Below are 24,188 nucleotides of genomic sequence, written 5' to 3'. Positions count from 1 at the left end.
TGTATCTATTTTTGGGAAATGTGCGTTAAAATTCTAATATAACACAACCGAATAACTGGATGTGCCACTAAACTTGAGATACCCGAAAATCAGGTTTTTTACATTGCTGTGACGGAATTTTGGCCCACTCCTTTTTGCAGAATTGCTTTAAACGCTAGAGAGCGTTTAAGCATAAATTGTCAATTTATGGTCCTGCCAAACTTTGACTACACCCCTACACAACCATTTTAGCCATCCATAGGTGGACTTTGTCTTGTACTGTATTTTGGATTGTATCATGCATAAACTAATTGTGCATGAGCTTCATCTTATGGACTGATGACTAAATGTTCTCCTTCAGAATTTCTGGTAGAGAGCAGAATTCATGGTTACGTTGGTAATGGGAAATCTCAATCAGGAGACAGTAGCCCTCACTGTGATTTGCTAGATTTTCCAAAGCTTTGGAAATGGCCATGTACCCCTTTTCAGTCTAAAAAATTTTTAATAACCTTTTCCTCTTCTGGGACTTTGTTTCACAGCTGGTTGGTGCTCGATCTTTTAAACTACTTCACATTGCTAAAAAGGTTTAATTTAAGTGTTGTCAGCAGGGATGTCATTATTCAAGCATAATGACTGATAACCTAATTTAACCCAATTATACCCATTTGCTTAATTGCTTGTTTGCATAAATAAGGAGGTAATTACTATTTCCAACAAGAAAATTCATGTTGGATATTTTGGAAAAATATCTAAGTGGCTAGCTAGTAGACGTCTGTGCTAGAATAAAGAATAATCTTTTTTTTTATATATAAGAGAGCGTTATATTGTGTGTATGTATATACAGTGTGTATACACACACACACACATGTATGACAGGTCCCCAAAAAAATTTATACACATTCAACATGAAAAATATATGCCTCTCTTCAAAAATTTAGTATGATGTTATTTATTCTTTGTTTGGATGCGGCTGGGCATTGGAGTCACTCCCTCTGTGCTGCCTAATTGCTTTCTAAAGATTATATACAAAAAATTGACCCCAGAAGTTGAGGAAATTAATCCCATCTTAACTGTCCCAACATAACTGTATTTGCATGAAAACCATTGCTCTGGGGTTTAAATGAAAGAGCGCACTGGCTTTGCACATGAAACAGTTTTTTTTTTTTTTTTCTGCCGCTCAACTGGGAACCCAATATGTTAAAAGTGCTGCATTTTGATCAGCAAGTAGTTCCCTGCGAAGTAGATTGTGTAAAGACCAGAGTAGACTGTGTAAAGTACACTGCGGAAGCAATCATCAATCCGTTGCTCTTCCTGTGATATGCCGGATGTGAAAAAACCTTTCCCACCTCAATTTTAATATCTTAATTTTGTTGGTCATTTTAATTCATTTTAAACTTTGTCATTTAAAATATACAACCACAATAATTGCAAGGCTAAAAATTTTAAAGCAAGTACTTTAAAAGGTGCAAGGATGTTTACAAAGCAGAATTTTTTTTTCTTGCAACATATTTTTGTTCTGTTCATGTAATTCAACATGCTATATGATATATTTCCGTGTGACTACTGTAATCTCCAAAGGAAACATAAATGTACACATTGCTGCCATAATTAAATTCGAGTTTTAAAAAAGGGCATAGATAATAACTGTTGAAATGTGTATAAATTTTTGGGCCCCTCTATATACAGTGCCTTACAAAAGTATTCATACCCCTTGAACATTTTCACATTTGGTCAATTTACAACCACAAACATTAATGTATTTTTTAAAGATTTTATGTGATAGACCAAGACAAAGTGGCACATAATTGTAAAGTGAAAGGAAACTGATAAATGGTTTTCAAATTCTTTTACAAATAAATATCTAAAAAGTGTGGCGTGCATTTGTATTCAGCCCCGTTTACTCTGATACCCGAAAATGGAAAGAGTATGACAAAACTTTAAACGTACCAAGACATGGCTGTCCTCCTAAACTGACAGGCCTGGCAAGGAGAGCTATAATTAGAAAAGCAGCCAGGAGGTCCCTGGTAACTCTGGTGCAGCAAACATATGGAAGAAGGTGTTCTGGTCAAATGAGACCAAAATTAAACTTTCTGGCCTAAATGCAAAACAGGGTATGAATGTGTGACAGAAAACTGACAATGCACATCACCATGACCACAACATCCCCACTGTGCCACACGGTGGTGGCAGCATCATGTTCTGGGGATTCTTTTCTTCAGCAGGGTTTAGGGGAGCTGGTCAGAGTTGAAGAGAAGATGAATAAATCCAATTACAGAGCAATCTTAGAAAAAAAACCTGTTAGAGCCTGCAAAAGACCAGACTAAGGTTCATCTTTCAGCAGGACAATAACACACAGGTAGACTTTGTGTGTAATTGACTTCTGAAGGTAATTGGTTCCACAGGATTTTACTTGGGATTATAAAAGAAAGGGGTTAAATACAAATGCACATCATTTGAGATTTTTATTTGTAAAACATTTTAAAAACCATTTACCAGTTTCCTTCTACTTCACAATTATGTGCCACTTTGTCTTGGTCTATCACATCACTCTCACTCATTCATCTTCCATATCGCTCTATCCTGTATTCAGGGTCGCAGGGACCTGGAGCCTATCCCAGGTGGCTTAGGGCATGAGGCAGGGTACACCCTGGACAGGGTGCCAATCCATCACAGGGCTCACACATACACACGCTCACACACTACAGGCAATTTGGGAACGGCAATTAGCCTAACCTGCATATCTTTGGACTGTGGGAGGAAACCGGAGTACCCGGAGGAAACCCACCAAGCATGTGAAGAACATGCAAACTCTATGCACACAGAGACGGGAATTTAACCCAGACCCTGAAGGTGCAAGGCGACAGTGCTAACCACTACACCACCATGCCCCCAGGTCCATCACATAAAATCCCAGTAAAATACATTTATGTTTGTGGTTGTGATGTGACAAAATGTGAAAAAGTTCAGCGGGTACAAATACTTTTGCAAGGCACTGTATTCAGCCATAACAATAAAACCAGCTTTGCCTAATGTTGTGTTGGTCCCCCTGGTGCTGTTGCTCCACAAGACCTCAAAAGATGTGCTGTGGTATTTGACACCAAGATGTTTGCAGTACATCCTTTAAATCCTGTATGAGGTGAAGCCTTCATTGATTAAAGTTGTTTGTCCAGTCCATCACACTGATGTTCATCAAATACTGTAGTGATCTGAGTGAACTCAAACAATTACTAAACATTTTTTCAGTGAAGCAGCTGCCACACTAAATACCAGCAAGCCATTAGAGAACACACTCTACAACAAGGTTTAGGTACATAGGTGGCCCTCAAAAGTTAAATTCAAAGTTAAATTCACATGAATGCCAGGATTTAAGTTTTCCTATCAAAACAATACCCAGAGCAACTAACTGCCTCTGCTGGCTTCCTTTATTATAGTGCTGTATCTTTCCCAGAATGGACATACATGCACCTGGTTGTTCACACAATGTAGTACTGTATAATCTATAATTTCCAATGCTTAATGATTAACTTCTGCCGCAACCAGCAATGCACTGTGTATTCGCACAAATTTTTATCATAGCCAATATTGCCTTTTTTTTTGTGACAATTTCTGCTTTTTAGCTCTTCTGTGGGACCGGCCCAGATGACCTAGCCCTTACTCACCACGTTACTGCCCATTGTTAAGTACTAACCTTTCCATACTGAGAACATCCTAATAAAACCTGCATTTTTGGAAATTCTCTGATCTAACTGTCCAGCCATCACAGTTTGGCCTTTGTCAAAGTTGCTCAGATCCTAACACTTGCCCATTTGTCCTGAATCCAGCACATGCAATTTGAAAACTGCCGGTTAACTCGATGTCTAATATATTCCTATATCATACCACGTAAAAGGTGCTATTTTAATGAAATAATCAATGTTATTTACTTCACCTGTCAGTGGTTTTAATGTTATGGCTGATCTGTGTATGTCTGAAATAATGAAATGTGGAAAAATTGTGGAAGAAACCAAAATCCATTTTCACATTACTTTTTTTACCACACTTGTATTTGAATCAATTTTACTTCTCATGGATGTAAGTAAAAATTTATACTTTATAAATTTATACTAAGTTATAAAAATTCTAAAAAAAATAATAATAATAACACAAACAGACACTAAGGTGTGGATTTCTTTAGTCTTAAAATTGAACTTGAGATCTCTATATAAACTATAGTAGTAGTAGTGTAGTATCTGTGAAATCTTTTATATTCTGTTTCATCCAAGATGCTAGATTAATTGATCTAAAATGATTTGTTACCTGGAGCAATACCATTTACCACGAACACAAGGACTGACAGGACGTTGTTGGATGGGAACATACCAAGTGCTTTTTCCACAGGTGCTGACGACGGAGCACCATGGTCTTCACCACCAACATACAGGGAACACAGCTCATAGCAATTACCACCAACAGAGACTGAATACCCATCTAAAAATGACATGTGATATATTGTCAGATGCATGAGAGATTGTGGAGGTAAAACACTTTTTAAGCACATTTTATGTTAAAATGCTAAAGAAACGGCCTTTTATCACTTAACCTTACATTAAGCCACTTAGACTAACAACAAGAATAGTGACAGCTTGATAACACAGCAGCTACTGCACTGTAACATGGAACTAAGACACCATGGAGGAATATATGGTGAGAAATATTTTGCGGATAAATTGTAAACTTTTATTTAAGGAAATTTAAGAGTGAATACTAATAATGTGTGGAGGGAGGAAAGGATCTGGTTCATGAGGAAACATTTTTACCTGTCCTTTGTACAGAGGTTTATTGGTCGGATCATTGTAGTTAAAAAGACACATGTTGATGAAGGATATGAGGAGGCTTGGAGCGTCTTTAGAAGTGGCTGCATCATAGGCTGTCCACTTATAGAAGATCAGCAAGATTAAATAACCAAACAGACTGCTCATAAACACAATTTCAGGGATAAAACCCAGGAAGATGTTCAGAGGCTTTTTAAAGTACCTAGGAGCATACAGGACAACAGAAATTATAATTAATCTAATGAAATGGTAATATATCAAATTATCATTAGAAAATACAGCAGTGTATTTTACACGTACAGTATATCAAATCACACAAACACAATACTTACAGATGATTGAAGAGAGAAAGACTGACTCCGAACAACATGTGAATCACCCCTAAAATGACTGACATTTTCATTTTAAATGAGTTCAGGAAGGTTAGCTTGTTTGTGGCAATGTTCCAGATCTAGTAGAGAAGACCCATAGAAAGAATTAGATTAATGCTTATCTCTTAAGTCAATGCTTGGTGATGGTACAAAATACTGTTTTATTGTGTCTGTGTCACTTACTGGGTCAATACCCAGAGGATATGGCCCACCAAATACTCCTGGTACAATTGGGTCAAGTTGTAATACTGAATTTTCATCAAGAGTCTCAAACCTACACACAAAAAATAGACAATTACATGTGAACAAGTAACAATTAAATTTAATATGTTTTAGGTCTTCGTCCCTCTTACCTTTTAAAACTACTTGTTAACTAAATTAAAGGAATCAAATTTATTTATTCTCCAAACTGTGGCTTGTATAAACTACAGGTCGGAAAGTTTATGGACATCTGACCTACAGTACTGTATATGATTTTTGGACATCCCCTTGATTTTTATAAAAAAAACTCAATTTTTCTGCAAAAAAATTATTTAAAACTTGCGGCTTCAACGTACTTGCCACTGGTTGCAGCCCCCTTGAACATGCGCCAGTCAGTATGCTTTAAACAATCCTTATCATCAGAAATGTATCCTATTGCTGAGGTTTTCACCTGCTTATTAGTTGGTTTGAAGCATATGTTGGTATTGTTTTAACAGGAATGTGGTCTGGGTAGCCACAGAAATGGTAGGCTGTGTCTGGTCCACATCAGAGATGTTTGTAATAAAAAAAAAAATCCTCTGAAGGCAGTATTATGATCTGGGGTTGCTTCAGTTGGTCAGGTCTAGGCTTAGCAACATTATTGTATGTGGCAATAAAATTAGTTTAGCTGACTACCTGAATGTACTGATTGACCAGGTTATCCTACAGTATAAATGCATTTTTTGTTTCCCTGATGATGTGGGCATACTACAGGACTCACAGGTCCTGCTAAAGCCAAAATGGTTGCTAAAACTTTTATGAATTAGTTACTCTGACTTCTCGTAATATTCTTAATTAGTTGTTAATATTTTTAGGTCTAACATTTTTTGTTACAGTTAAACTTACGACCAGTTGCCTTTGGAGCCAAACATGGGCTTAATGCTCCAACCAGAACCAAACATGTTGAGGGATTTGGAGAAGCAGTCATTGTAGATCATTCCAGTGTAGACGGAAAATAAGCCCATTAAAAGGATTATATACCGGCCTGAAAACACCATGTTAAACATCTATAGACATATAGGGAAAGCAGGACAGAAGAAAAAAAAAACAGAAATAGAAAGTCAGCTTTAGCTAAGATTTTAAGATCTTCAGTAGTTACACAAATCTATGCAAACATAAACTTTTAACAATAAATACACTAGACAGAATAAGGACCTTAAATAATTTATGAAACTGTCTCAAAATATTAAATATTAAATAATAAAATTAAATTACTATCAAGTGCAGTGAATTACTGCATTAATAAAATAACACTATGTGATTGTACAAAAAGTTGATTATCTTGAAATAATCAGTGGTAACTAAGTCACAAACCTCATTGTCTCGTTTCTGTGCAAGTAGGCGACTCTCTCTGATGACGAGGTAAAGGGCAGCACAGGTCATCAGTAGACCATGACCCATGTCCCCAAACATCACAGCAAACAGGAAAGGAAAGGTGATGATGGTGTAGGGTGCTACAGTGCAAAATAAATAATTAATTAATTCACACAACCACACACAACTAAGGATTTTAACGAATATATATTATTAATGTAAAGATTTGCACAGTGCCTGGGTTAATCTCTCTGTAGGTTCCAATCCCATAAGCATCCACAATGTTCTGAAAGCCAGAAGTGAATTTGTTTGTCTTGTTGTAGGTGGGTGGAGTCTGCTTGGTCTGCATTCTATTCAAAATGGAAGGAACAGTGGATCCACTCCTCTCCTGCAAGTTTAATAACAGACACTCAAACACACAGTGTAGATTTCAGAGGTGGAAGGTATCCAAGTAAAATTACTTCATTACTGAACTTAAATATTTCACATATCTGTACTTAAGTAGTTTTATTAGAAGATGTTTTTTTATAAGAAGAACTTTTTACTTTTACTCCACTGCATCATAAAACAAAGATCTGTACTTTTGAAGGCCACCGTAAGTTTAAAATACAAGCTTAATAATTTTGATACTTTCAAATTATTAAATTTTTCCTAGGAGAGTATTTTTTTTATTACTTTCAAAATAGTAAAAATAGTCAAAATTCAAGAAATGTTTTGATATACAGGCAGAACGAGGCATATCCATGATCATGAATCCAAAAACTGGCACTGTATGAGTTAGAAACAGATACCTCAGAAATAGAAACAGGAAAAAGAGGAACCAACAGATCAAAGTCCCAAACATAAACATGAAAGCGCAAAATTAAGGGAACACATTAGAGAAGATGCTGCAGGCAAGATATGCTAAGTAATAATTTGTGTTGCGTACATTTGTGAAATCCATACTGTATATACATGTCAAAAAATGGAATATTATAAAAAGAAAAAACTTTTTTGTAATTTAATTTAAAAAGTAAAATATCTTAAATATATTCACAATTCATTACACCTTAAGTAAAATATTTCAAGCTTTTTCATTTTAATTTAGATGATTATGGCTTAAAAATAAAATAAAATAAAAAAATACCTGAAATGATTACAATATTTATAAATTAGTCAAAAAGGGTTGACAATGAATAAATCCTGAAAATGTTGTAAATGTAAACTTAATAAAGAGAAAATATAAATTATTTACTTCTATTGGCTTAAATAAGCATATAATTAATGTACAGTTATGTTTAAAGGTTAGTACCTTTTCATTTTATTTTATTCTTATTTAATTCATAAAATGTATTATTATTATTTTATTATTATTATTATTATTATTATTATTATTATTATTAAAACCAAGTTTTCATCCCAACTGTGGGTGGGTTTATTTTAATGCTGCTCAGTGTCTGCAGACATTAATACATTTTTGCCTACAAGTGGCTGAAGATAGGGTGTCGTAATTGATAAAGCAGAACTACAATGTGGCATGAACCTACCACAGTCATAGCAAAAGCCTGGAATATTATTAATTAGTAATTAGTTGTGTTAGTTGTGAGAACTTTACTGACAGAGCAACATCTAAGTAACAACTAAGTCAGAAGGCAAAACAAGCTCTTCCATCTGGTGTTAGCTAGTGTTAACTGGTCAACACCATCATGATTCGATTCTTATTAAGTTGTACTGTGTTCCTGGCAAAGTAAAATTTCTTACTGCGTTTACACAAGACTTTGTGGGTGGACATGGCTCAGTGCGACAGGGGTAACATAAGGCCAATAGAAAAAAATATATAAAACACTGATGGATGATAAAACTATAAAGGTATACAAAAATAAATAAGAAAAATTTCATAAAAGCAGGCGAGTATGAACACAACATAAAGAATTTGCTTTCTCACCGTGCCCCTGCGCAGGGCAAACTGTATCGAATCGAGGTCAGAGACGGGGCACCACACTTCTGCAATCAAACATTTCTGAGTGACATCAATATTGCAAAGGTTCAGTGTGTGGTAGATGGCCTTCATCTTCCTCACTTTGATGAACCACACACGTAGAGTTTTAGCCGCAGCCTGAAGAACCCTTTGCCGGTGATCCTCAGTTTGATTTAGCACCTGCATTAAACAACATGACATTTGTATCAGATGCAACACAGTTGCACATAACAGTCAAATAAAAATGTCGGGCTATACAAATACACAAAATACCCAAAGCAGCACTAAGACATCCATCCATTCTCCATATCGCTTAGTCCAATTTTACGGTGAGCACCGAGACAGCACTGGTTAATTATCAGTCAGGGCTGTATCTCTAGATCGTGATATTTCGATTGATGCGATACACTCACCAACCACTTTCCGAGTAACATCTCTACACCTACTCATTTATGCAGACAATCATTTGGCAGCAGCACAATGCATACCATTACAGTATGCAGATACAGGTGATGCGCTTTTGTTAATGTTCCCATCAAACAGGAAAATATACAAAACTTGTGATCTCTATAGCTTTAACTGTGGCATCATTTAAAATTTTTGAGTTTAGAGGAAAATAAAAAATAAAACTTAAGAATAAAAAAACTAATTCACAGAGATTTGTTATACCATCTGCAGGTCATCAATGCGGGTGTTAACACCAGATGCCATCTCTTTTCTCTCCTGTGGAGTTTCAGGACAAGGGTACAGGGATGCACGGAACCTGGAAAATAAATGCATGATTACAGATAAGTAAAACTTAATAGTTACTTATGTATGTACTGCACTCAATAAGAAAGGTCACTAATGAAAGCAAAATCTCTCTTTTCTTATAAAGAAACTCCAGCAGTGTTTATTTCTGATGGCATGCCCATTTTTCAAACATCTGTGCATCATACAGTATATTGCATCAATGCAGCATGGCATGGAGGTGACTAGCCTATGTCACCGCTGAGGCTTTATTGAAGACCAGGTTGCTTTAATATCTGCCTTTAGCTTGTCTGTATTGTATGGTTGGGTGATTCTCATCTTACTATTGACAATACCCCAAGGGTCATGCAAGGAGAGTTGGCTGGCCAATCAAACGCAACAAATGTAGAATAAAAAAGAAAATCAGGAAATGCCACTGAATTAGAAGGTGTGTCCGGCCTTTTGACTGGTACATCTGTGTTAAATATTAACACCCCAATCTTAGATTTTCAGTATTTTTTACTTACCCCTCACAGATCTTCTTAACACGGTTTTTAAGCTGGTCTCCTTGGAAAAAAATTATAAATACTGACTTATGAACTTGGTCTCCCTGTAAGACAAATAAATTATGTTAATAAGCTTAAAAAACAAGTATTAAAAAACATTCAAAATAGATTTAGGGTCTGCATATGACAAGCAAAGTATAAATTAATAAATGAAAAAGTAGTACTCACTGTTGTGGGGTCCTCAAGGGGGTCCTCAATCTCAGCCAATCGTAAAAACACATTGCCACGACAAACCCTCCAAAGCATTCGCTCAAAGGTGGGTATCCGTTCTCGACTTATTACGCCAGCAACAAACCTGCACAGTCAGTGCATTATACTATGTTCAGATAAACTGACAGGAACTTAAACAATGACAATAACAGTAGTCATACAGTACTACACTCTTTCATCACATTTTACATGAAAGAAGACATACCCAAGCCGCAGAGGGGCACCTCTCCCAGCCTCGCTGGGATCCAACAAAGATGATGTCTCCTCCAGCAGGTTAGGGTCTTCCATCTAGTTATAATGACAATAAAAATAGTTCAGCAGTCACATGGTCACCTGATTAGAGATGAGAAACTCGGATCAATTACCGGATTCGACTCCTTCTGAATCACTCTCTAAACAGATCCGGGTCTCTTGAGTCCTTTAAGTCAATAGAGATTCTGACTGCATTTTCCTATGGTCCCTCCACTAGCGGGCACTCACCGAATCCCTAGTATTCACCGAATCCTTGGACTCATGAACACACTGAGTGCAAGGATCCGTCTGTTTCACTCAGTGCTACGAGTCTGACTGACCCGATGGATCCCATGGTTTAGCTAAATTAGCCAGGACACGTATAGTATTTTGAGTCTTTTTTGCTATTGACCATAAAATGTAAATGACAGAGAATCAAGAATACAAATTAGTTATGAATGCCAAATATTTACTTAAATGACAAATGCACATAGAAATAAGTTTAAACAACAAAAAATATAATGACTGAATAAATTAATATACCAGCAGTATCTGATTTTTTTATGGGTTAAAAATGGATAGACTATCTGGTATAGTTGGCTTTTAATGTTTTACATAGTAAAAAAAAAAAGTCCAGGTGGTAAAGCCGGGATTTAAACTTGATTTGTATACATTGAGCTAAAGCATCACAACGCTAGCATTACTATTCTGGTAAAGTTGTGTTGTGTTTGAAACTGGCCTGATGTGATACAAATGCCAGAGCCATTTTTCATCCCAGTTTGTCATAATATGCATCTTCATCACACCAACATGTAACAAATATGTTTGGTGTTGCTAAAATCAGATTATAGAGCACTTCGTCTAATCACACAATATTGTAAAAGTGAAACAGCTGTGGTTTATGTCATTGTGATATGGACTCTGCCTGTTTTTACCAGGTCCCTCCACTAGGGGGGCGCAATTAATTCTCAGATCCACCGAATCCTTGGACGCACGTTACAGAGTCTCCCGAATCCGGCTGTTTCACTTCGCTCTGCGAGTCCGGCGGATCCGCCGAGTCCCACGGTTCAGAGGAATCTGACGAATCAGTACCCGCTATTCTGAGTCTCTCATGTTTCTGACTGTGCAGAAAGTTTTCTAAACAACTCAGTCAGCCACTTGTTTTTACAGTTACTAGCTAACAACTACTGAGAACAACTAAATTGTGTAATTATCAGTTTGTATTTATGTATGTTGTTGTTAGCAACAAGATAATTTAGGACTCAACTGATTCGAGTAAATGAAGAGAAGAATTTATGATTTGTGAGTCATATAAAGGATCAGGTTAATTAACCAGGACGAATCCGGATTCGCTCATCTCTCCACTGATTAGTAACACTATACTAATGCTATAGTGGGGCAAAAAAGTATTTAGTCAGCCACCAATTTTGCAAGTTAAAAAGATAGGAGAGGCCTGTAATTTTCAACATAGGTATACCTCAACTACAGTATGAGAGACAAAATAAAAAAACAAATCCAGAAAACCACATTTGAAAATCATAAGCAAATTGTGATGGAAAATACGTATTTGGTCAATTACAAAATTTCATCTCAATAATTTGTTACATGTATATACTCTTTGTTGGCAATGACAGAAGTCTTTACAAGGTTTTCACACACTGTTGCTGGTATTTTGGCAAATTCCTCCATGCAGATCTCCTCTAGAGCAGTGAGGTTTTGGGGCTGTCACTAGGCCACTCCAGGACCATGAAATGCTTCTTACGAAGCCACTCTTTCCTTGCCCGGACGGTGTGTTTGGGATCATTGTCATGCTAAAAGCCCCAGCCATGTTTCATCTTCAATGCCCTTGCTGATGAAAGGGGGTTTTTACTCAAAATCTCACAATACATGGCCCTATTCATTCTTTCCTTTACTCGGATCAGTCGTCCTGGTCCCTTTGCAGAAAAACAGCCCCAAAGCAAGATGTTTCCACCCCCATGCTTCACAGTAGGTATTGTGTTCCTTGAATGCAACTTAGCATTCTTTCTCCTCCAAACAAAAAGTTCTATTTTGGTTTCATCTGACCATACAGTATGACATTCTCCCAATCCTCTTCTGGATCATCCAAATGCTCTCTAGCAAACTTCAGACGGGCCTGAACATGTTCTGGCCTAAGCAGGGGGACACGTCTGGAGTCTTTGGCGGCGCAGTTACTGATGGTAGCAATTGGTATTTTGGTCCCAGCTCTCTGCAGATCATTTACTAGGTCCCCCGTGTGGTTCTGGAATTTTTGCTCACATTTCTTGTAATCATTTTGACCCCAAGAGGTGATATCTTGTGTGGAGCCCCAGATTGAGGGAGATTATCAGTGGTCTTGTATGTCTTCCATTTTTTAATAATTGCTCCCACAGTTGATTTCTTTACACCAAGCTGCGTACCTATTGCAGATTCAGTCTTTCCAGCCTGGTGCAGGTCTACAATTTTGTTTCTGATGTCCTTTGACAGTTTTTTGGTCTTGGTCATAGTGGAGTTTGAAGTGTGACTGTTTGAGGATCTGGACAGGTGTCTTTTATACTGATAACAGATGCCATTAATACAGGTAACAAGTGGAGGACAGAGGACCCTCTTAAAGAAGAAGTTACAGGTCTGTGAGAGCCAGAAATCTTTCCTGTTTGTAGGTGACCATATACTTATTTTTACCATAATTTGCAAATAAATTATTTAAAAATCCTACAAAGTGCTTTTCTTTTTTTAATTATTATTTTGTCTCTTATAGTTGAGATATAGATATGATGAAAATTACAGGCCTCTCTTATCTTTTTAAGTGGGAGAACTTGCACAATTGGTGGCTAAATAGATACTTTTTTGCCCCACTGTATATTAAAATACTGTGTAGAGATTCCCTGTGCTTTCAAAACAGCCTTATGTAGCATAGATTTCACAAGATGCTGTCCTTACAGAAACTAGTCCATGCTGACACGATTGCATCACATTCTGCAATTGCTACATGTTTTTCAGGTGCCTGCTATGAATCTCTCACTCTACCGAAGCCAAAAGGTGTTCTATTAGATTCAGATCAAGTGACTAGGACAGCTACTGAATAACATTAACCACACTTTCATGATCATGAAAATAAGTTCAGTTTGAGATGACTTTAGCTTTATGAATACCTGGTGCATTATCACAGTAGCCATTATAAGATAAATTATTATGTATTTATGTTACATTATTCACAATATTAAAATTATAAAAAAGTAAATTTTTGCCATAAAGAGGAGCATATGATCAGCAACAGTGCTCAAATATTCTGTGGCATTTATGCAATGGTTATGTGCATTATTATAAAAATCATTGTACAGTACCATCTTCATCAGCCTGGACTATTGACACAAGTCAATGCTGTTGGCATGTCTTTTTGGCCCTACCATCTTTGTGCTTCAAGAGAACATATACAGAAAGTCATCAGTCCAGGCAAGTGAGTTCGTCCACACTTATTAACGTGTGTCTACTGTAGACACAGCCTTCTGTTCTTGGCTGACAGAAACAGTACCCAAAGTGATCTTCTGCTGTTGTAGATGTAGCCCATCCACCACTTGGTTCAATGTACTTAGCATTTTAAAATCCTTTTCTTTTTACCCCAATTCTAAAGTAGTTTCTGTAGCCTTCCTCCAATGTAAACCTGTAACCTTCAATGTAACCTTCCTTTCTCTCAGTCTGAATTAGTCTGGCAATTCCCTGGTGACCTCTCTCATCAACAAGACATTTACATCTGCAAATCTGCCGCTGACTCAATCAAATTGCACCATTCTGACTAAGCTCAAGGGCTTGTTGTGCATGAAAATCTCCAGAGGATGTGCAGTTATAGAAATACCTAAACTAGCCCCTCATCAACCATAACACCATTGTTAAAATTCAGTTGGATCACATTCTCCCCTCAATGTTTGGCCACTGCATGACACGATTGAGCTCTGATGCTCAAAACGGGCATTGTGCGCCAACCGATAACACACACTATACGCAACAACTATAAAACTATCATTTTATGAGGTGGGGTCTGATGGGCTACTACCTCTTAGGTTGGAAAAATTATTAAAACACAGGCAGCACTCAACTTTAAGTATATATAGTATATATAACATAAAAAAGTATACACAATAATTATAAATGTGGTAGCAGTTTGTGAAAAATTACCATTATAGTTTAAACTTTTTATGAAAGAATATATTTTCCGTAGACTAATGTACTGGATTCAAACACTGAAATTTGCAAAACTCTGGTGTCTTGTCTAGTTTATATCACAGGGGTTTTCAACTAAAATTGCTTGAGGTCCGGTAAATAAACACTCCTCACCAGCTAAGGTCCGGACAACCCAAAACTGGCACTGATACTTTAGGATAAACATGTCTTTTTGTATGTAGAAACAGACAAAAATTTACATCCTTCACAAATTGGATCTCATTTTAATGCTGTTCTGTCCTTTATGTTGCTTTGGTACAAAATAATTGAATTAAACCAGTAACAATGTCTGACAAAAATATGATGAAGGAAACAGTGCAAAATGCCTTCATCTCTAAATCTGCACAGAACATAAATTAATTTTAACATTAACAACTTAAAAAGGAAACTTAAATGCTTTTTTCTGCTGAACTGAGAAAAATTCACAATCACAATCAATGAATGCAAACCTTCCTTGTTCAAAAATAATAATAAATCTCATACTGCATTTTATATTCATTCACATGTAGTGTCTCAATTTAACTTGAAACTACTGTGTATCTAAAGAACATCCACAAATATCATTCTGAAACTCAAACAGGCAAAAAAGTGCCAGTGTTAGACAAATGAGTACAAGAACCCTTTTATCCATTGAATTAGAACTGTTTCTTTTGGTCCATAAAAATTTAAATAACCTCAAATACAAATTAAATAAAACTGCCTGTTAAGTTGAACTTAAAGATGGAAGCATAGAATGTCCTAGTTACGGAAAAAACATTGCATTTGTAAACGTTCTCTGATTGAAAACTTCAGTGGGAGAAATCGTCTCTGACCTTTCCAGCTAACACTTTGAATCTTGGGAGGAATGGAGTCAATGCAATCCTCAAACTGGAATGTAAATGCTCATTGGTCATTCTTGACTTGTATTTACTTTTGATAATGTTAAGTGTTGAGAATGCTGACTAACAGCTGTATGTTGAACCAAACATGCTCAAGGTGTGCAGTGCCACTTTTTTAAGTCCAGGGAAAATAACCTCTGGAACAGACTGTATCCAGAGGGTGGCAGGGTCACAACCTCCACACTGCTTTTTCAATGCCATATTTGTTTGAAGATCAACAAGCTCCATTTGTAGCTGTCCCACATCTGCCCACTTGTATAACTGTTTTGCCTCCTGTGAAAATTTAATTAAATTTTTTACCAGAAATGGATTCTGAATGCAAAGAAGAAGCTGGTCTCCAAGGCTAAAGGTCTCAAAACAATCCCCAAAGTTTCTAATCAGCATCTCTCTCACTGATTTGTTTGAGTGCAGGAAAATGTGTGCAGTCCTCTTTAAAATCCTCTTTGAAAATGTCCTGCTTTCTCTGGAAAGACTGGACAGCTGTTACCAAATCACACAGAGTTGTTCTTGCCTTGTAGTTTTAAGTTGAGGTCATGTAGGTTTGAAGTTATGTCAACAAGGAAGGCCATAATATTCATTTTTCTCTCATCTTCTAAAAACTGAGAAAAATACCTCGCCTGCTGGTTCTTTGATTGTGCAATAAAAGAACAGTTTCATTTTATTTCTAATTCCCCAGAAGCGTGCTAGCACTCTTCCTTTACTCAGCCATCTTATTGCAGTAAAGCAGTAGGTCATCTGCATTCGCATCAATTTCTGCTAGAAATTTCAGAAGAAGGCGATGCTGATATGATGAGGATGCCCTGAGAAGGTTGATCAGTTTCATCACTGTATCTATTACTTCTGCATAACCTTCTAATAGAGAGGAGCACAGAAGAGACTGGTGGATAATACAGTGATATGAGCAGAGGTCTGCATTATCCTCACTGCTCCTTTTTTCTATCATGGAGGGTGCTCCATTAGTGGTGATGGACACAACATGTTTCAGACTGATCACTTTTTGCGCTAATCTGTCTGTGCGCTGCTCTCCCTTTCTGCTCTCTTCAATGCACGCATGACTGCACATCTGAACGTAACGGTTGGCGTGGTAACTGTACTAGCAACCCGTGGTGCCGTAGGACCCAAATGGCTCTAATGAGCTGACCTTCACGTGCCCAATTAACATTTTATTTCATTAGCGTTTGACAGACATCTTAATATTCACGTAAACGTTTTTATATAATTAATAATAAATCAACATTTGAACAGGTCTAATAATCAAAAAACAAACCTCATCAAAGAACTGCTGTGTACGTCTTAGGATGTGCTTCAACTCAGTAAGCTCCAAGAAATTCTTCTTTAGGGCTTCTTGATTGGTGTTAATTTCTTTCAGCTCATTCTCCAGCTTTTCAAAAGTTGCCTGTGAATCCAAAATGAAAATGTAAACCCCTTAAAATTCTCTTCATCATTTGTTCAAATGTTTATACCCACAGTACACTGTAATTTAGGAGTGGGAAAAAAATTTAATGAGGGAGAAAAAAAATCTATTAAAAAAAAAACCATCATGGGAAGGGAAAAAAAAATCGTGACATGGAAGGAAAAAGAAAATCAAGACCATGTGACTTATATTTCCAGGTCAGTCTCCCAGCGCCAAAATGCGGAAAGATCAAGAATGTCAGAGCATTTTAGGCATTGTTGTGTTGAAGTAACATTAATGTAGGGGGACCTAGAAACATTCCTGAGGTCAAAAGAAAAACCACAGGGAACCATACTGCTCATGAAACAGGACAAGGTACACTATGATACTTTATAATGCACGTTAAAGCATAAAGTCTAACAAGATGCTCCACAGGGTACATCAACACAACCATGGCCAAATACACTGACTTACATTTTTATCGTACTTCATAGATACATTTTAACGTCTCATAGTACCATAGTACAGTACAATAAAATTTTAAATAAACAAACCTCAAGATCGATCATGTCTCGTGGAAAGGGTACTTCAGGATTTTCACCAGTGTCCACAGTGGGGATGTTGGCTTTCTTAATCTCCTTCTCTACAAACCCTGTGAAAAAATGTTCTGTAATCCATTAGATCAGGCTCACAAGTTTTCAAGATTTTATAAAAATGTCTCCATCCCCAACTACAAGGTAAAATGGGAAACAAATCAATGAGATTTTTCACAAAAATTTTCTAGGAAGGCTTAATTTTTGTTAACCAAACCAGTATTAACAGTTTTCTTTGCAGTATCATTAACATTGTTGTGCATGACTCACGCAGCTTTCTATCCATCTCCTCACAGCGCCTCACTTCATTCACAAACTTTCTCTGGAACACATTCACATCGGGGTTGAGCTAAAAAAGGGGTTGAAAACATAATTAGTTACTTTGCTTTTAAGGCCAGCGAAGACTTGAAGACAATCATTGTGTTCAAAAATTGTGTTAAAATATATATTTTTAAAGGAACATAATTACTTATTACAATGAAATAAAAAGTATTCAAGAAAGATTCTGTGTTATTTATGTTATAATTATAATTTTTACTAGTAGTAATAGTCGTAGCAATGGGTATTATTGTATATTATGAATATTATTATAAATATTATGTAATTAAATTTATTTTTGTGTAAAAACTTTATTAAAATCATCTGATCATAGCAGATATCAGTATAAGGCAAATAGCACCTCAAATGAACAAGTTTTATTTAACAAAAATAAAGCCAAAAGAAAAAAAAATGGGCGATACTAAGGGGTTATACAGTACCCCTTACTGTTTCCACAGCACAACAATGCTAATCATTATGACGTTTAATTGATCATTAGCAGGTTTGCTGTATAAAAGCAGAAGTTTTGGCAGTTTGCTGGTCTGGAACATCCAGATGTGTGGGTTAACACTATGCTAAGAGAGAAAGACATAACCAGTGGTCTTAGAGAAACAACCGTTGCGAGAATGATTATTTACAAGTGGAAAGCATTTACGGCAGTTGCCAAATCTTCCCAGGAGAGGACGTCCCAGTACATTCAGACCATGTAATGTTCAGAAAAATACAAAAAAAAACTTAAAAGCTACATCTTAGAGCCTACAGGCCTCCCTGAGCATGTTAAATGTCTATGACAGCACAATTACAAGAAGACTAAACAACTACTATTTGTTTGGAAGGGTTGCCATGAGAAAGCCTCTTACGTCTAAAAAAGAACATGGAATTACGACTGAGGTTCGCAAACCCGCATCTGAGCAAATCACAGGATTTCTAGAACAATTCTCTTATGGACAAATGAAACCAAATTGGAGTTGTAAGGTCCAGCTTCATGTTTGGCAAAAAAAAGCATTTCAGCAGAAACACCTCACCGGAGTAGAAAGGTGATGATTTGGGCTTGTTTTGCAGCCAAGGAACCTGGGTACCTTGCAGTCATTGAGTCAGTTATGAACTCCTCTGTATACTATGGTATTCTAGAGGTAAATGTGAGGTCATCTGTCCAACAGCTAAGGCTTGATCAAAATTGGGTCATGCAACAGGACAATGATCCATAGAACACCAGTTAACCAGATGAACAAAAGAATATCAGATAAATGTATATCAAAATGGCTAAAAAAAAAAAAAGAAAGAATCAGGGTTTTAGAATGGTCCAGGCAACATCCAGACCACATTGAAATGCTGTGGTGGGACATTAAGAGAGACTCTTAGACTGATAAAGTAATACAGGAAATTATTATTTTATTGGTACTTTATTTATTGCTGCTTTAGTATGGCACAGTGCAAAAAATATGAAAAAGTTATATGCTGTTGTTTATCTAAGGTTTTATTAGCCTAATAATGAGACCCGCTATAATGAAATGATTTATTACTTTTTACACCAACAAAAATAAATTAAAAAATGTGATACTAACTTTAGAACATGATGTCAGAGTATTGGATGTCAATTTTATTATAATTATTATCATTATTAATATACTACCTGTAGTAGTGTATGTGAGCCTGTAGAATGCTTTGTATGCATTTTATGAAATTTGTGACAGTGATAAAGGACAGTTTTGGTTATTTTACAGCAATATTATTAATTCCTCCAATAGAAGTGTTTCACCATTAGGGCAAACTGGGACATTTTTCTGTAATAATGTCCATGTTGAAGTAATGTGTCTTCTTGGGGTTCTTTGGATTTAGCCAAATTTCTACCAAATTTTTTAATGCACACATCTAGATGTAACAAATCAATCATTTTACTTTGTTTTTTTCATATGCTGTATGCAGATATGTTGATTAATAGTCACTCCATTAAAAGGGGAAAAACAAATTTGGACATGAACTGCCAACTTGAGACCAACTTGTGCCACTGCACATCATGAGAGACACGATGCTCCCCACTTACGCTTGTTGAGAATGAAGGCTTCCCTGAGTTTTGCAAGAATAGTAACAGTGCCAACTCCAGAAGCAAATAGTGAAAATAATGTTTTAAATATATCCTTTGAATATTCTTAATTTAAATAAAACATTTTGTCTTCATGTATTTTTGGCGATAATTAACGATTTTATCTTAGAGCATGTCATGTAAAATCTATATTATTCCAATTCAATTGTTTCTGCAGCTCTCTCTGTAGGGATCCACAGACCCTCGTCACATATCAGCGCAGTGGTCCTCTCTCACTTTCACTCAATTATTGTGTACCACTTTAACTTGTATACAGGATCGCAGGGGACCTGGAGTCTATCCCAGAAGTCTTGGGGGATGAGACAGGGTGCACCCTGTATGATGTGCCAGTCCATCGCAGGGTGCACATGCTCATGTAGGCAATTTGGGAACACCAATTAGCCTAATCTAAAAAGAAAAACCCACCAAGCACAGGGAGAGTATGCAAGCTCCATGCACACAGACCCGAGGTGGGTGACCTTCAGGTGCAAGGTGACAGTGCTAACCACTAAGTCACCGTGCAGCCTTATCTGTGGCCTTACAATACCAAATTCCCGGCTTTTCTATAGCCTTTCATCTACTTGCAAACACAATGCTTTCTTCTTGATGTGCATAATTAATTAAATTTTACCCAAGTAGCAATTTTCATAATTCTCTACTAATTACCTTAATAAATAATTGAATACTTACATCTCTGAACTGTACCATTCCCAACTCCCCCAGTTCACTGACACAACAATATGCAGCCTCAGACTGCAAAAAGAGCTGGGCTAGGGTCATCTCCTCACTACGGAATAGCTCTCCCATTATGCTCCACTGCACACACAGCTCACACAGGAGAACAGAATAAGGCTCCCAAGAATAACTCAGGAGAAAGCCTGGTGGAAAAAAACAAATAGGGCAATTTATTAGCATTCACATAAAGTGTAAAGAACATGTAAAATTAGACATCACCCAAATTAGAAAACAACATAGCATATGCAAGGTGTATATTCATGGTTCATATATTCAAGTGTCTATGTTCATGGTGTTAAGATCAATGAAAAAATTTCTCTTCTGCCAACATCATCTAACAAGAGGGAAATCCAACTGAGTATTGATGTACATTTTTGATATTTACCTATTGGTTGAGCACATGCTTATATCAGTCTCCTTTTTGTTATTTGCATGCAATTTATGTCATTGAGGCTCAGCGATTTTGCATTCAACACATGGAATTCCTATAGCATGTAAACAACTACATTTAAAATCAACCACTAACAAAAATATGGCATAGTAAATGCTATTCTGAAAATGAAGGCTATTCCCTTTTTTTTTTTGCAGCAAAAAGCTATACAAGAGTAATATGAAAAGAAGTCGAAAATTTACTGAACATTGGTTTAAATTTAACTTAACTTCCATGCTAATTTTTGAGAAAGTTATGATGCAACTTGATTCAATTAAATTTTTTTTTTAGATAATGCTAATAGTTGCATAAAATGTTTATTCATTCTTTCACCACTGTTAGTAAGAACTTTATCTGTGATGTATATTGCAGTATATAGCATTTTAATGGAGAAGATTATATGACTAGAGGAGCATATCTAGACTTTGGAGAGGATTAGAGAGCCCTCGCAGTGGGAGGAATGGGTGATGACTCATTGGCCTAATCACACAGCCAAAGAAAACACTACAGCTTGCCATATGAGCACCACTCTGCTTCTTTTCATATGTCCAACAGGTTTTTTCTCCTCAGTGTACCACGCACAAATAAACACCTGAAAGAGCTCTATATTAAAGGTAATAGGAGCCTCTATTCTAAGGCATATAAAATTAGCTAGGCCTTTATTAGCTCTACTAGACCAGTTGCACTAATGTATCCTGGGAGTCAGGCCACCAGGCATAGCACATACTGTACTCTTAGGGTCTGAGGCAAGCATATTAAGTTGTAAAATAAGGGGGGGAAAGGAAAAATAGGTTCTAGTAGTTATATTATTAATATCATACCCATGCTCATAAGTGACATTTTTGTTTTTATAAATAGTACTTTTAAATAGTACTATTGACCTATACGTTGATGTGCGACACCCGCCGGCACGCTGCATTCCATTCCGAAGTGTACTTCACAGGGTGCTGAATACTCCCTGCACTGTTCGCAGTGATAGTGATGGGAACCTCCCTTGACAAAACTCCATCATTCGGAACACTCTACGAAGTCACAATTATATAGCTTTATAATATGACAATATCTATTGTTAAACACACTATACATATAAAGTTATTTAATTGAACTGAATTGAGTTCTAACTGACTATGATGGGAAAACTGGCGGTAATTTTGTTTTCACTCCTAGCATTAAGGGTCAGTTAATACCCGAGTAAGCTACAGCATTATGTAATTAGAAACCAACTCAACCTTAGACTGTGGATTTGGAAGGATATTTGCATATGACTGCCACACTCACTAAAGTAGCATTGACACAGAACTCCACTGCAGCTATGATTTCTGACCATGCTTCAAAAGGAATGGCATGTTATGGCACATGCCCTGTTTTTTGGTGGGGGTTGCCCTGGCCAGTCTGTGGAACCAGCTCAGCACTTGGCCCCATCCCACCATTACAGCTGATATCAAATTGTTGCTGTGCAGTTCAGACAATACCATTAGACACACAATGTAAAATCGTTGAATATAGATAATTCAGGAGGTTCCCCTTTACACGTCAAGGTAAATCAACTGATTCAGAAATGAACAGAGTTTCGCCCTAAATATATTTCCCCACCCGTTTTAAAAATCTGTGCAGGAGAACAATTAACTAATAGCTGACAGATGTGCTCTTGTGCTACTGCTTCTGTACCTCTTTATTCTTCTACCGCAAGAGTGGTGTACTGAGAGGCAGTAAATGCAATAGATGCAAGCTGACATATAAAAAGAATTAGAAGGGGTTATTGACAGATGAACATGCTTTGCAGAGAAACACATTTTCACTGGTGGTAAACAAATTCTTCTTAAAAAAAAAAAAAAAAAAAACTGCTTATATGCAAGTCCTGCTGGTGTGTGTCGATGACGGAGACATCAAACTGAGCCTTAACGTTTTTTTATGTGTTGTGTAGAAAAAAGTTATCACTACTTTTAAAACATGTAAATTTTACTGCTACCAGAATATGGGAATTACGTCACAAAAATGTAGAACTCCCCGAATGTGCATAATTATAATTATTTGTTCTTATGAATTTGTGCTATTTCTTGTGCCGATGTTCCTTGTATAATTGGTTAAAATAAAATAAAAAATTCAGTTAGGTTGTGCTGAAAAAAGGATGTCACTCTCATTGCACAATCCTGACCTTTATACATATATTTATTAAAATATAGTAATGCAAAAATTGCATTGTCCTGACACATACGTATAGATGGAGGGGGAGAGTTAAGTTAAGCCTTTATTTTTCACATATACATTACTGCACAGTGAAATGCTTTCTTCGCATATCCCAGCGTACCTGGTGTCAGAGTGCAGGGTCAGCCATGATATGGCACCCCTGGAGCAGATAGGGTTAAGGGCCTGTACTCAAGGGCCCAACAATCGCCAACCTTTCAATCATAACTCTGTGCCTTGTAGGTTTGATCTCTAAAATGTAAAATTAAATAGAAATATTAAATAAATAAATAAAATATTATGTTAAAGGTCAGATGTATTTGTCGTTTATTGTATGTAGTAGCCCACTTCTGAGTTAACATTTAATGTTGGTCCGTTCCACTGGCTACCACTGCAAGTATATTTCAGACCTGTGGAAAACACTCATTGTCCATATATGGATGAGAGTGTCTGCCAAATGCCTAAATGTAAATAAATCTTTGAATGATCCTCATATGAGCACAGTTAAGTATAATTATTTTGCCTTTTTCCTGCTTGAAGTCAATCCTTAAGTTCATAGTATTCAATCTGCTAATAAAGACAGCAGTGAAGAGAAATTCACTCCTACACAATTGTAGACACATCATGTGTGACCTAATTTGAAAAAAAATTGCACCAAGTTAAATAATCCATCTGAGGCAGTTTCCCTTGACAATAATTAATAAAAAAAGCCCATCATAAATTTATTATAAACAACTCACACCCAAAATAAAAATGTATTAATACAAGACTTGTTACCAAGTAGAGACAGAGATTATGTATAGTTCCTATTGTAGCCACAGACTCTTGTCTCTTGTGTCCAAGTTAAGAAAAATTAAAAGAATATATGCCCATTGGGGAAAATATTTTACAGAATATAATATTCAGCATGTAATAAGATCTTTTTGTTATCTGTTGGTGTGGTTACACGCA

The 24,188-nt window shown here is 36.5% G+C and overlaps 1 protein-coding gene across 1 annotated transcript in view; it reads right to left on the bottom strand.

Annotated features, from left to right (window-relative positions):
• Positions 1-24,188, bottom strand: part of atp6v0a1b (ATPase H+ transporting V0 subunit a1b) — a 40,658-nt gene that overhangs the window by 14,088 nt on the left and 2,382 nt on the right. The window contains exons 2-17 of the mRNA XM_053488295.1: positions 20,579-20,766; positions 17,758-17,836; positions 17,449-17,546; positions 16,769-16,897; positions 10,383-10,465; positions 10,136-10,262; positions 9,929-10,011; positions 9,342-9,435; positions 8,640-8,852; positions 6,950-7,103; positions 6,716-6,852; positions 6,248-6,408; positions 5,345-5,435; positions 5,123-5,241; positions 4,776-4,992; positions 4,339-4,446 (exon numbers count right to left, since the gene is read on the bottom strand). Of these exons, the coding sequence (XP_053344270.1) occupies positions 4,339-4,446; positions 4,776-4,992; positions 5,123-5,241; positions 5,345-5,435; positions 6,248-6,408; positions 6,716-6,852; positions 6,950-7,103; positions 8,640-8,852; positions 9,342-9,435; positions 9,929-10,011; positions 10,136-10,262; positions 10,383-10,465; positions 16,769-16,897; positions 17,449-17,546; positions 17,758-17,836; positions 20,579-20,695 (2,010 nt within the window). The 5' untranslated portion in view covers positions 20,696-20,766. The remainder of the gene's footprint in view (positions 1-4,338; positions 4,447-4,775; positions 4,993-5,122; positions 5,242-5,344; positions 5,436-6,247; positions 6,409-6,715; positions 6,853-6,949; positions 7,104-8,639; positions 8,853-9,341; positions 9,436-9,928; positions 10,012-10,135; positions 10,263-10,382; positions 10,466-16,768; positions 16,898-17,448; positions 17,547-17,757; positions 17,837-20,578; positions 20,767-24,188) is intronic.

The sequence above is a fragment of the Clarias gariepinus genome, chromosome 26 (assembly GCF_024256425.1).
Source record: "Clarias gariepinus isolate MV-2021 ecotype Netherlands chromosome 26, CGAR_prim_01v2, whole genome shotgun sequence".
NCBI lineage: Eukaryota > Metazoa > Chordata > Actinopteri > Siluriformes > Clariidae > Clarias > Clarias gariepinus.
This window is presented reverse-complemented; position numbering and strand designations above follow the sequence as displayed.